General features: G+C 37.5%; 1 protein-coding gene across 3 annotated transcripts in view; it reads right to left on the bottom strand.

The window, feature by feature from the left end:
- PHYHIPL (phytanoyl-CoA 2-hydroxylase interacting protein like) overlaps window positions 1-14,450 on the bottom strand; it is a 123,968-nt gene that overhangs the window by 9,052 nt on the left and 100,466 nt on the right. For all 3 annotated transcript variants that reach the window (XM_057368374.1, XM_057368373.1, XM_057368375.1), the window contains exon 2: window positions 1,845-2,041. In XM_057368374.1, the coding sequence (XP_057224357.1) occupies window positions 1,845-2,041 (197 nt within the window). The remainder of the gene's footprint in view (window positions 1-1,844; window positions 2,042-14,450) is intronic.

The following is a 14,450-nucleotide window of genomic DNA, read 5'->3' as shown; positions in this document are numbered from 1 at the left end:
GGAGGAAGGATGCTTGGCTCTAACCACACCTGGGTTACACATTTTGAATTTGAGCATTTCAATAATCAACAAAAGTTCATTCTTTGCTTATACTGAACATGCAGGAAAGCAAACACCTAAATGCTCTGGCACAGATTGGAGCATTCAGTCTGTGCTTTACTGTTGCCCACCCTCTCTGCTCTCTGCATATCTGTTATTCAGGCTTGGGAATTTACCAACGAAAAAATTAATTACACAAAAAAAAACTTAACCAAGTCACTAACAAAATTAATAGCAAGCAATTTTTAGTTAATTCTGACAAGATATCAAATTTATTCATCATTTTAATGGATAGATTTTATTCTCCTGTTCTTACAAAATCAATTACCTCTGTCCTTTGACTAAACATTACTACACAGTAAAAAGCTAGGGAATTGCTGAGAAACACAAAATAAATCTAATAGCTCATCTGTATTACACTACCAATATCCTTTTCCTCCCTTTCCATTTTAACTGTAATCTCATCACTCTGATAAAGATTCTGAAGTGTATGTGGTATTTCCTCTACTAGGATGGCTCTACTTTTCACAAAAATAAATATTCCAAGTTTTCACCAGCTTGCATGTGAATGAAAAAAACATGTAGAATAATAAAATGTATGAAATTATAAAGAATCCATCCCTACTAAGCATTTACATTAGAAGATATATTTATACCTGCAGTGTAAAATGGGAATTTCAATTAAAAGGCTGTCAGTCCAAAATAGCAACAGTAAGAAAAAAAGCAAAAGTACCCAACTTTATTTGTTATTACAATCAAAAATGGGGCATAATACATTCCTATTATAACATTAGGATTAGTAGTGCTTCACACACTGGTTCCTAGCAACTGCAACATCCTGGCCAAACATGTAAAATTCTTAATTTCAAGCAATAGTAAGTGATTTTKCCTTACTCTTAAAGCATATGTTACTTCCAACAAAAATTAAGAACAAAGAAGGTCAAATAAGAAAATTATACACCTGCTATTTACAGAAATCTCATGAAAAATACTCTCACAATAAAACTCTCAGAGAAATTGTAGGAAATATTTTCTGTTTATCCCACTGGCTTAGAAACCAACAGTTATTTAGGTGCTGATATAATTACAGCCCTTACATTTGTTTGAATGGTTATTTGTGCCTTGGCAAACCTTATTTTTTAGATCATGCTAACATTACTTTCAAATTTGCAGAAGACTGTGTTGCTTAGTGTTCTATCTCATTCCCTATTTCTCCAGACATCTCAGTATTTCAACTGTTCTGAGGTCAAAGCACATTTTGCTGGATTTGGTAAGCACAGATTCTGCAATGCCTTCAATATGTTCCTGCACCAGAGGCTTGAGGAAAGAGGCCAGATGAATATTCAGGTCACAGTGCTGAATGCTGCAAACTAAAATTGCTGGAAGCCTTCTTGAAGTGCATTAGAATTTGTGGCTCTTCTGTTGAAATGACATGTGTTGCTCTCAGGAGTCTGTCACCGAACAAGGACAGGCAGAGAATACACACATGGTGTAAAAAATTATAAAGAACTAGGCAGGAATAAAAATGTCTGCCTTGCACTACATTGTACAGGTTCCAAAACTGCTTTCAAATGAAACTGAAAAGGTGTTGTTCGATTGTCTGTGAAACAAATGTATTTGTGTGTATATGCACATAGGCTAGAGACAGAGAAGRTAACCAAAATTCCATCAGATTAATCAAAACTTACCTTTGCTGGGTGTCCAATTCCTGTTTCCCATGGCCTGGCTTTGAAAGGTTAATAGAACACAGAGATTCATCTGTTTAAAATCAAGTATTTGTGCCTTGATTTTTAAATGACAATTACCTTGTGTTTGAATTTGTTGGAATTCTTGTTTTCTTTCTTGTTGAGATCGATGAAGTAATGAGTAATGCGATCCTTGGATTTAGAATCCATGTCCCAAGAAATCTTGAAGGAATCACACGTGATGTTACTTATTTTGATGTTGTGTGGGACTGGAAGCTCCTCCATCTCTGCAATCCCRCTGTCTTGTGATTTATTCCCTGCATAGAAAATRRACATGATTGGTTCAGTGAAGGAGCYATTTGATCACTRTTYTGTGTGCTCCAGTCCAAGCACATCCCTGAACAGCCTTTCCCAAAGGGTCAGCAAAGGAGCTTCAGCAAAAGGGACACACAAACAAACTCCATTTTCTTTGTTCTTCCCATTTTCCCAGCTGAGAACCTGCAGTTTTCTTGGGAAGCTTTTTCTAATGTCTGTAAGTACACATGGGAGATGAACAAATGACCACTGACCCCAAAAAGAATCACTGSTTCTAAATTTAGGTCTGCCCTTAGTTCCCAAGGCAACTTTATAGTTCAGCATTCCGTGAACATTAAAACTCAGAAACATTAGGTGTTCTTGCACTTACATAAGACCCAAGTTGAAAGGGAGCAAATGGAAAAAAACCCAGAAAGCTGAGAAAAACTACTGGGTAGAAAAGGAAAAAAATCTAGATGATGTTAGAGAAGAAGTAAAGAAACAGAACAAAAAAAAAAAAAAAAAAAAAAAAAAAAAAAAAGAAGTAAAAAAAAAAAAAAAAAAAAAAAAAAATAGAGAATTAAACACAGATAAGGATAGATAGAAAAAAGTGAGAAAATAAAAAAAGCTAATGTCTGCATAGGAAAGAGACGAAAGCTCCCAAATTCTGGCCAGATGAGGAAGATGGGATGTGAGGCAATGCATTGGCAGAATTATTCATAGTCACATTTAATTATGGAAAAAGATAGTATTTATACTTGCATCATAACTGATAAAAGAAAAGATAAAAATGGAATTCAGAGGAGTTTGATCAGTAATAAAAGTAAGAATTCTACATGGAAAACATTAGGAACATTTCAACYTCTCAACATATTCTGCCAAAGAATTATTCCAGCACTTCAATGCAGGAATATTACAGTTGGCCTGATTGTTCAAAACTCTCCTCATAGATATATGAAATTCAATCACAGAGTCTGCAAAATTCATACATCTCCAACTACTATAGCGAATAATGTATTTTTGCTGATGACTTCTAGAACTAATAAAACCATTTTTCAATTTTTGTTTTATTTTATGCATTTACATCCAAAAGGTTGTCTATTCTTCAAACATTCTATTGACTTTTTTCCCTTTTCCAACTAATACTGAAATCACTTAGTGCATGGTCTTGCTCAAAATGCCCCCCTATTTGTGCCATACAYAATGACATTTTCAACAGCTGCACTGGCTGCAACAGACTCAGAAATACCAGTCATTACTGAAAGCTTTCTCTTCATATGAAAGACATGGTAAAGTGCTTTTCCCAACATGACATTTCAGAAAGCCAGCAGGGAGAAAATGGCACTGCTTTCTTTTGCAAGCAATTTGTATTTGAAAAATGACTGAAAGCTCTGCCAGGTACACTGAAAAGGCTTCCTGTGATTGGCTCTGCCAGGGCTGAGGCTCTGTGTTTAAGCAGAAGGTGAAGTGTTGCTGCTGGGGTCYTCAGAGCTGGACAGACAGACTGAGACCCCACACACCAAACACTGTATAAAGTTCTGAACAGACATGCAGCCAGGAAATCCAAGTCATAAATCCACAATTCCTTATTGTGCAAATTATTTGTGTAAAAATGAGCTTCTGTATTCCATACCCAGGGCCGTGTCACAAACAGCCAAGGTGGTTTAAGGCTCAGGAGATTTGTGCAAAGCAGTAATGACTATTAACAAAAAATAATGGAGAGAAGAAAGCATTTTGGAGAACACCAACAGTGAAGAGCAAAAGTGCTTCTGGAAATGGGTATCGTTTTCTGTGTGTTTCTCAGAATTAGTATCTGGCACACATCTTTAGATACCTGCACTCCCATTCCTTTTCATTTCTTTGCTTTAGAAGTGAGTAAATAGCTTACATATATGTCAAGCAGAAAATCTCCAGGTAATTTTTAGGGTTAGGATTAGGGTTGAGTCAAAGAGCCTGCAGCTCTGGGAACGCTGGGGCTGGAAAAGGCATGTCTGACAGGGCCCCAGCATTGCTCTCCTACATCTTTCTAATCTGGAGACCCCTTGTGATGGGGTTAGGGTAGAGGGTAAAGTAGTGCTTAGGGGTAATTGTTAGGTATGGTGATGGAAAACATGGTAGTGGTTACATGGAAAACAAGGTGATACAACACACACATTTTAGGGGAAGTATAAAGACAACAAAAAACAAAGCACACCTATCATGCCAAACTCCTGAAGAACCTCCACCTCTAACACTGGCCTTTTCCCAGGACTGACAGTTTGGTACAGAAAAGAAAGCCCAGATTCAATGATGATTGCTCTATTCACTGAAACATGTCTGTCTGTGCTCAAGCTCCTCAAARCAGCCTCTAGGTTGCTGCAATTTTTTTACGGCGGGTGAGACATCCCAAAGCCATTGAATAACTGGGAAAGACAAAAGCAGAGGGAAGCCCTGGTGGTATGCCACAACCAGCGTAGGGAGGGAAGGAAAGTCAGTGGAACTGTGGTGATGTCACTTCTGTGTCACCACAATTTCCCCTACACTGATGTCATTTCCCTCACCTGGGCTGCTGTCACAAAGAGGAGAGCACACARAGTGCTGCATGAACCATCTCTAGGAAGACACACACAACATTAACTCCTGCAGTTATTTCTGGGAGGTGCCAGCTCCAGGAAAATCCAGGAATGTGATAAGGGAAACGTGACTCAGGTTTGTGTGTCAGAAATAAGCAAGGTGAGACTGCTCCCACAGTACAAAATTAAAAGCTAATGCTAGATCCTTAATACATATCTGAAAATCAAAAGATGTGTAGATGAGGATGAGAAGCAATTGCTGAAACCCTGAAAGATCAGGTTTACGCTATGTACAGATACCAACAGCACATGTAATAAAAACACTAAATGCCAAACAAAATTTTATAAACCCAATCACATTTAAAAAAAAACCCTCACCTTATTCAGATCTTAAAATGCATGCACTGGRGAAATCAGAAAATGGTTTTCTCAAGTTAACAGTTTCAATGCAATGAGAGAYATTAGCTATGGTATTTTGCAGCAGAAATGTTTGATGAGAAGGGATCAACTTCTTAAGAGCACATGGGTACCATGACATAAGAAATCCTCTTATTGGATGTGGTTGTTAACTACTGAGAACAACTCATTTACAAACAAGAACTGCCATAACATGAACAGAGAAACTCCTACACCTTCTGAAATGTGAAAGTTTCTACCTTTCCTTGCATTGATAAGTCATCTGATAGGTTTTATATCAAATCTATRAAGTAAAATATTGTAATTACAGAAATCTGATCTAGACTGACAACATTTAAGTGCTGTAATTAAGACTGAATTCCYCAATTTACTGAGAAGGTATTTAATTTCCTCAAAAATTCAGTAATAGGGAGAAAACTTCATTCTGTATAACCATCAAAAATGACAGGCAAGTGGCAGGAAATTACAGATTAGCTGCATACTTTAAATTCAACTAAGCAAAAATACACTCCCATATTTTTCTCTTGAACTCTGGAATGAATGGCTCCCTATCCAGCTGCTTGCTATACAGAATTGTTTTACAGAGCCAGGACAATACATCCCCACCAAACAAATAATTAACCTGAGTACTGACAATTGCAATGGTCACTGCAACACCTTGTTCAAGGGAGACAATGAAATCAAGGGAGCTACAAATACAACAGCATTCCAAAAATTATTAAATCAAGGCTGTTATTTGTTAGGCTGTGCAAGTGGCATTTCTCTAGGATAGCTATTCTATGTCAAGGAATAAATATCAATAACCAGAGAAGTAATGTTTACGTTTCKTTTCTGCCTCTTTTCATGTCCAAAAAATGAGTGAAGAGTCTCAGACTCTTAACTATCTCTCTCCCTTCCTCCCCAGGACCATGGCAAACTACTACCCAACAGAGATTTTTATATTTATATAAGCATATTTAAAAATATTTTCCAAATAAGTATTCTTGTAAAACAAATTCCTAAATCAGATAACGAGAGGATGCCTGACCCTAAAAATCCTGTTAGAGGGATAAACCTCTCTAAACCTTCTCCTCATATCCTCCCCATCGTCTGACACTACTGTTGTGCATTTTCTAGTAAGAAATGTGCACTCTGTCCATACTTTTTAAAAAAAAATAGTTTCAAAAATAAARTATTACTTAACTACAACATGTATATCTATATTTACTGAATGTTTTTGAAATGCTTCTTCAGCTGAGAATGCCCCAAAGTGTGCCTGCATAAACAAAGCACTGAGCAGTGTCTGTATTGCCTGGTTTCTGCACTGAACAATTTGTCTGAAGGTTTCTATAATCGATAAGCCAAGATTAAACAGTCCCATTAAAAGATTTCCGTGGAATATAAATTTTGGCATAGATACAAAATTCGCTACAGTGGATTTGTTGAGCCATATGTATTCCTTTTAAGTTAATAATAAACCACAAATATTTCTTAAATATGACAGTAGAAACAGTAAAAAGAAAAAAAAAAAGCCAACAATATTCACTCCTGCAATAAGACCACAGATATCTGGAACTACACTTCAAATAAATTTGATACAAAATATGTATCTGCTAATCCAAAAGCAAAGGCTACTGTCCAAAAGATTTTATGCCTATGACTTGCAGTGATCTTCAGGTGCAATTTTTGTATGATCTATRTGAAATATCTACATGAATTCATATATATATTTATTTTCCAGACTACTGTGGAAAATACGAATACTTTTACTAKGCTAAGAAAGAAGAAAATATTGACAAAACCCATCACCCTTGGGCAGTGAGTGTCCTCMGGCTCCTTTTGCATTCAGTGAAGAAAGGCAGTTTCCCAGATGGGATCATCTGAGTACCCACAGTTAACTCTCACAGTTAACTTTGCCCTGGAGGAATCTGATTCTCTTCAGAGACCGGAGAGGGAGGTCACAGAAGTTAAGAGCTAGCTGAAGTTACCCTTTATAATTATTTCCCAAATTACATTTGTCAAATCTACTGATTCTCATGAWGCAACAGCAACCTCTGATAATTTGCAAGATTTCTGCCAGAGAAAAAAGAAGGAGTATGAGGACAAAAAGTATGTTTTACACTGCAGTCAATTTCGGAACTCCTTAGCAAAGARATCTACACTGATTCAGAAACATCCTCTGGACCAGTACATTAAAAGGGATAAAGTTTTCAAGAATAATTTCTATGAGTTTCTGTGTCAAATACAAAATTTATCCCCACAATACTTTTTCTGAAAGCACTGATAGGATCAAGCATCTCAGGACCAATTAAGCTCGAATGTGGATGAATTTATAASTTGCTAACTGCAATATAGATAAATTATTTAATAACTGTAATTTAATTTTAAATAAAARCAAATAATGCTTTTAATGCATCATTAAACTTATTCCTCAAAATAATTGTTTCCTCTCTTGCTATTACCAAACAGAAAATTTGGATGTATCACTGTACATTGTCCTCTATGTTATCAGCCAACTTGTCCAAATCAGTGACAATTCTTCCTTTGAATTTTGACCTCTCCTTACTTGTATCAAAAATGTAAGTAACAATTAGTAGCATCTTCAGAAATACCTACATGATTTGGAAAAGTCTTATTGAAATCAGGGGGATTTAAGCTGAATGACTCAAGAACTTCTGAAAATGTGACTGCAACCATGTACGCAGGTTTCACAAATCCAAAGCATAACACAAACGTTAACTGCAAATCAGATCAATGGCTAAATTGGCAAGGCTGACCCTATTCTTTCACTAAGATTTAATTCTTATTTGATATCCTGACATCTTGGAAGTATTTAATATTTATACTCTACTCATTCAAAACTAAATCACATTTTCAGAATGTCAATAGCAGCCAAACCTCTAGACTGAGAACTGAAATTGAAATAGATGCAAATCTCTGTTGATACAATTACCTTTTTTAGAGTTCCCTGTACCCCTTATAGATATTTTTTTGGAAGAACATTTGTATGAAAGCTGGATGCCTCTATGCTTCTATAAAGTATTCGGTGACCCACAAGGCTGGGCCATTATTACTGATTTTTTTCTCTTTTCTTTTTGCAATTTTATTACAAGTAAGGTGAGGAGTGTTAACACAGTAATATGCTAAGCTAAACATACACACAGGTTCACATAAAATTTAATTAATTGGAAGAAATATTAAAAAGGAAAGTTATTATTTTCAGATTAAATCATGCAACTGGAAGRTAGTGAATGATCATGTAGGTACATGTTTTTTCACTAAGGATCAGGAACACAGCAAGATTAAAACACCTAGGCCAAAAGATTAAACTGATAYTCATTCTATCACGTCTACTCTTTCCTGTACCTAAGTTATGGAGATCTATTGATCCTACCATGCTCTAAGGAATGACCAAATCCTTGTGTCTGAGARGTGCTGKAATCTCCTTTTATGACTGATGAATACCATAACCAAACAATCTAAATTGGCCAGATAAGCTGAGTGCAATTATCACCACCAAAATCAACAACTTGCTCCTCATCCTATCCACCAAGTGATTCCTGTATGCAAAATAATTTACACCCATTTCTCTCTAAACTTTTCAGATGCTTATACTAAACATGGATTTATTTTTTACTGTACTTTGTCGTGTTGAAGCTAAGCAAGCTTCTCTGGAATGAAAGTTGCAGTGTGGCAAAARCAGCTCCAGCTGCACTACAGCTCCTGGCAAACCATTGCTTTTCATGGCTCTGCCACAGAGCCAGGCAAGGGCAATTCTGCCTTTTTGAAATAGAGCAGGACATTAGAGCAGGCTACAAACACTAAGCCACAGTATTTACTACTAATTAAATGTTCCCATTTTGCTCAGCACAGCAAGCTTGCTGTACATGGGTGGTAAGTGGCTCTTCTCAGCATGTGTTGGCTACAAAATACATTTRAAAAACAAATTTTAATTAAAATGTGCATTTCTCAGTTGCTGAAAGGGAAAGAAGGTAACAAGGGATGYAAAAGGCTCTAAACCACCATCCAGCTTAATTTAGATGCCATTTAAAAATTAAAAGGAACTTTATAGCTACTTACATGTACTAGAATTTGGGTATAACACATACCTCAGTTATAGAATTCCAGATCTGGAAAGCAAGTCAGTACACCAGAGACACTACTATAAAATCTATCCCAGATGTAAAATCTGTCACACGGACTTCAATCATTTAGCAGAAGTCTGCGTTATCAGGTCTCTGTTATTATCTATCTGYTGTGAGATTCTGACCATACTTCAGACTGCACTCAGGCCCATTTGTGGTGTATTTTGTAAGGATGCTATCTCAGCGCTGTTTTGCTGGAAAACTGGGAGTAAAAGTTTTCAGCAGAYTGCCACCCTGTTGATTACTAAAGGGGCAGATTTTGGAGCATTTTAATGGCATGAAGTTTGTCTCTTGTGGTCAATGAAAAGTACAGTTGTGTCTGAGACTGTGGACAGCCTATGTCTCCAGGACTAACAACAGAAAAAACAGATCTCACAGATGAAGGCACTGACTGTATGACCCCAGACAAGTTGCTTGGGGCCAGATTCCGATCCAAGTTACACTGCTCTGGGTCACTGGCCTAATTGCTCCAATGCTCTTCATCTAACAGTGTAACTGAGGCAAAGCATTGCCCTCAGTTATCCACTGCTTTTACTATTAACTGTGTATCAGAGAAGTGAGTGGCCTTTCATGATTTGGGCTTYCACATGTCACTAAACAAAAGAGAGAGACAAACAAACACTTGCATTTTAGTTTGTTACTATGAACCTCATTCATACTGGTTTACCTCATTCTTTGGCTGGCAACAACTTGTGCCATTTATTGCAGCTGTGTCTTCATCTAAACCAAAAATGTGTTCTCTACTTCAAGTTRAGTCATGTGAGTTCAAATCTAGCAAGATGAGGCAGCCTTGTATTCACACGAGCTTTAATGTGACCTGCCAGCTTGCCTGAAAACTGCAAATGCATGATCACACAAGGATTTTTTTCATTTAAAACCCACTTCCTTTCAACAAAAGGAAGCCCAGACAGAAAGGCAAACCTCGTCWCTTGAAGGGCAGCAGAGAGAACTCAAGGCTGGGGAACAGAGTTTTACTAAGCATTTTCCTTGAGAAAGTAGGGTGCTCAGCATGAGTGGGCTTTTGTAACTCTCTGGATACCCTGGCAGTCTGCAGCATGAATGAGCATTTCTTTACTTCAGCGCACTGGTAATTGCTGTGTGCTTTTCACACACATCTCTTGTAAGGAATGGGATTTGGCTCTGGTTTACACCAATCTGTGCTTTTTAGCTGTGATTTGAAATGTATTACATATTCACAATAGTTCAGGAAATTCTACTTTGTAACTTGTACTGGGTTTTTCGCATTTAAATTGTATGCACGTTTCAGAATTGTATGCCAGTTTCAGACTTTCTCTCAGGCCCTGACAAATTCAGGATATAGGGATTTTGAGAGCCCTTTTTTGGCAGGAGTTGTTCTGTTTTGTCTCAATTTTAGCTGGTTTCCCAGGGCAACCAAACATTGCCAAGGTCTTTAGACRTAGGTCTGCCACTGGTTGACTGTTCCTAACTTTTGAACCTGTGACAAGAGCAGAGAGCTCACAGATAACTTAAGCTGCTGCCAGTTACTTTAAGGCAGGCAAGCATGCAGAAACGAGAGGATCCTGCTAAACACTCCCTATCAAGAGGAGGGCCACAATGAGTTCAAGCTTTCCACAGTTACTGGAATGCAAAGATGATACAGTTGTGAATATTGTAGTCAAAAGAAATCTTTCAGCAGAGTCTGCACCACACTGGAATTCACCCCTCACTCAGATGCGGTACAGCATAAAGACTGTATGTCTTTATTAAAAGTCTCAGTTGTAGCTCTTCAGGTTCCTGTCCTGATGGCATTTGTGACAGAACTCTCCTGTAGATTATCTAATGAAAATTGTCTAATGAAGAGCAGAAAACTCAAAGAGAAATTTTGATGTAATTAAGTTATAGGAAACATACAACAATTCTAAAAACATCAGATTCAAATTCAGGGACCTCAGTAATTTTCAAATTGCTTTTTTAAAAAGCACAGCTCAGTTGGATACCTACAATAGTTTTCCTAAATTTTTTTGCAGTCTTATTATGCAGGCTGTCAAGAGCCATTGGATGCAACAATGGCACCAATCATGATTGTGGCAAGACAAAAATTGATTAGCTACAGAGGAATAGCTRCACAACCTTCTACAAATTCACTGTGCCAAACAAGTCCCCATGGATATGATACTTAAAAAGAATTCAAATTTAGATTAGCTTCACATCTTTTGGATTTAGAGCATTTAAAAGCATCTCAARGAATGCTTTCCAGTTCCCACTTCCTACTATATGCATAATCTAATAAGCATACTGAGATATTCTGAAGAATTTAGTTTCTCTGGCTTCCATCTCCAGCACTGCACGCTTGAACTRGGGCTGACAGCCCCACCAGCCAGCCCAGGGGGCTCCCTGATGGTCTGCTCAAGGAAGGAACACAGAAACCAGCTGAGCATTACAGAATATACAAAAATAGAGGAAGGAGAATCACTATTTAAATTTTTGAACATGCAGGTCCTGGCTCTGTCTTCYCTGCACTTGTCCAGTTATAAGAAAGCACAGAGTATGAGATACATTCCTACCACACGAGTCATGCTGGGCTCCCTGGCTATCTGATGTGTCACAAAACCTGCAAWTAAACTCTCATGCTCTAGAAAGGCTGCTCTACTCAGATCCCTGTTTATCAAGTGTGGCTTAAAAACTTCATACAACCTAAACAGAGCGACAGAGTGAAGTACAGAAGCAACATATTCTTTGGGTCAGGCTCCCAAAGGATGGTAAAGAGCTGCTCACAGACAAACACAGAATTGTACTGGGGTTTCAGATGCCTCCATATAAGGGGGAAAGAAAGTAACCTCCACACATGAGCAGAGGTGAGACAATCACAATAAATGGCCTGAGATGTCCTACAGCCCCAACCTGTCCTTTGATGAAGAGCAAGGTGGTAGCTGTGTCATCAGAGCACAGGGATCACTGCCTAAAATGCCTGTATGTTCCACACTGGAAGAGTGACATAACTTTCCTGTGATCTACTGGATTCAGTGAGCACACTGAGGGGATTTTCAGTTCCTGTGATTAGAGATATTGAAATTACACTGGAAGCAGAAAGGCTAGAAAATAGTCAGAAACATTAGTGCTCTGAAAGTCACATCTTTACTACTGAATATTTACATTAAATTACTAGCATAAGTTTCATCATGAAAGTGTAAGTGCATATTTACTTTATATCATCAGAAGATGGACCTTAGGTGCATTAAAAAACCTAATCTGCTGCACATCCTGTTTTTAATTTTATCTCTCCCTTTATATAAACTCACATATAATTTCCTTTTTCATAAGATGGATTTTAAAAGGAACAATGACACAGCATGAGTCACTGCACAGATACTTGTACACTAGGAGTTACAGCTGGCCAAGACTGAAAGAGCCTTTTAACATCTTTTTATCTTGCTCATTTGGAAGTCCAAATGTTTTCAACTATGAGTACACATAGAAGAGAACTGTAAAAAAATGCTCAGAATGATCTTTTTAAAATGTTTTTTCTAGCTGAGAAATAAATATATAAATAAAGGTTAAATATACATATAAATACATAAATCTGTCTTATAAGAATCTTAAAAAAAAGACAGGTTATATCCAGACAAACTGCAACTTACAGAGAAAACTTCCAAAAATTTCAGCCTATCTGTATGAAATGAGACAGAACACACACCAAAAGCTGGGAAAATACAGTAGACGTAAGATCTTAATCATGCCACATTAGAAATGCAAATTGGTTTTTATACAAAGTCTTACTGAAGCCAGTGGAACAGCACAGGAAAGAAATTTATGGGMTGCTTCTGATCATTGCAAATTGAAGAGTTCTCCTAACAAGTGTGCTTGGATATACAAAGCTTAATATGGCAATTCTTTAAACTGTGCTTCTCCCAGAGCTGCCAGCTGGGTCTGACTTTCTCCAGTAGAGGAGAAATAAACTCCAGGCTCCACTCCACAATTGGAACTAAGAAAGAGTGGAGCCCTGATAATACTTTCTGTCACTGCAGGAATGAAAGAACAACACCAAGCTAGTTGGCTTCTTGGCAGCAGCCAAACCTGTCAAAGCTCAGAGAAACARTTGTTAGGTTATGAAAACAGTACAGCTAATCATTGCTTTTGGAAACATCCATGCAAAACACCTTGTTCATTCAAGCATAAATAAAACAAGAACACTCTGAAAACAATAAAATACAATTGACTAATGATTCAGCTACAAACACCACTGTGAAAACTGATTCAGTTACAAATGACACAATGAATTCTAACCAAATCTTCTGCGCTGAAAGATAAAAAATCAAGGTCAAATAAAGAATGCTCCACTGTATAAAAAAAACTCAGTGAGGAAATCACACAGAGTGATTCTGGAGCAGAGCTTTCTTTAGTTCCAGCTGCCTAAACATTGTCTTTGTTCATACTTTTCTATAGCAGTGACGTATTTTATACACATACCATGTATTGGCAGTGTTAGTACTGTTTCTTCAGAGATGTTTACAACTTTTTGAAGAAAGTAGTCTGCAAGAAAAATACTTTAAAATTCTGTCATAAGAGAACAGAAGACATAGTTTAAGACTGTGGGCTGTGTTCAGCCAGAATTAAATTTAGCCTTCAGGTCAGAAAAAGCACGAGAGGCCATGCATGTGGGCAGAACAGCAGATGTACCTACTGTCCTGAGGGGCAGGACTTTCAAAGATTGCCTCCTCATTTGAGGTGAAAGATACTGCCACTACTTCAGCAGCACAAAGGGAACTGAAGACTACCTTACTCAGGAAAGCCAGGACCTTCAAACCTACTGTTTAGAAGCCATGAACAATAAAAGATGGAGGAAATATAAGGAATGGGTAAAGGAGAAGATCTTTCTAGATTCTGGGGGAGAAAATGGAAAACTAAATGAGGCAAAGAAGTCCCAGATGGAAAAACCAAGGTGAGGAAGACAGGCTTCAGCAAGCTTTTGGAGACAATWGAACACAACAATGCCTGACTGGAACCCATACAAAAATGAATGATGAAATACTAGAGAAATTTAAATAAGAATATGATAGAGTCTCTCCTCTACACACCTTACATGGCAGAAGGGATGCTCTACCTGTTCTAGAAGCTATGGTTCCAGGACCAGGACCCTCATTGGAAAGCTGTTGGCTTTCCAAATGAATTGGCCTTCTGGGTGTACTCTCACCTAGATCACACCAGCACAACTGCAGGGTAAAGTGTGAATTTGGAAACAAGAGYTCACAACACTTCTTACAAGAGGTGGTAGAGCCACCAGATTAGTAGAATGAGAAGAAAATCACTATGAAAATAGAAAAATCTAGTTGAAGATGAAAGATGAGAAGGATGAATTAGATAGTAATGGCTTAACTCTT

The sequence above is a fragment of the Malurus melanocephalus genome, unplaced genomic scaffold (genome assembly GCF_030028575.1).
Source record: "Malurus melanocephalus ecotype Western Australia unplaced genomic scaffold, MMel_1.1 scaffold_91, whole genome shotgun sequence".
In the NCBI taxonomy this organism is placed as follows: domain Eukaryota; kingdom Metazoa; phylum Chordata; class Aves; order Passeriformes; family Maluridae; genus Malurus; species Malurus melanocephalus.
The sequence above is the reverse complement of the archived record's forward strand: the minus strand, read 5'-3'. Positions and strand labels throughout refer to the sequence as shown.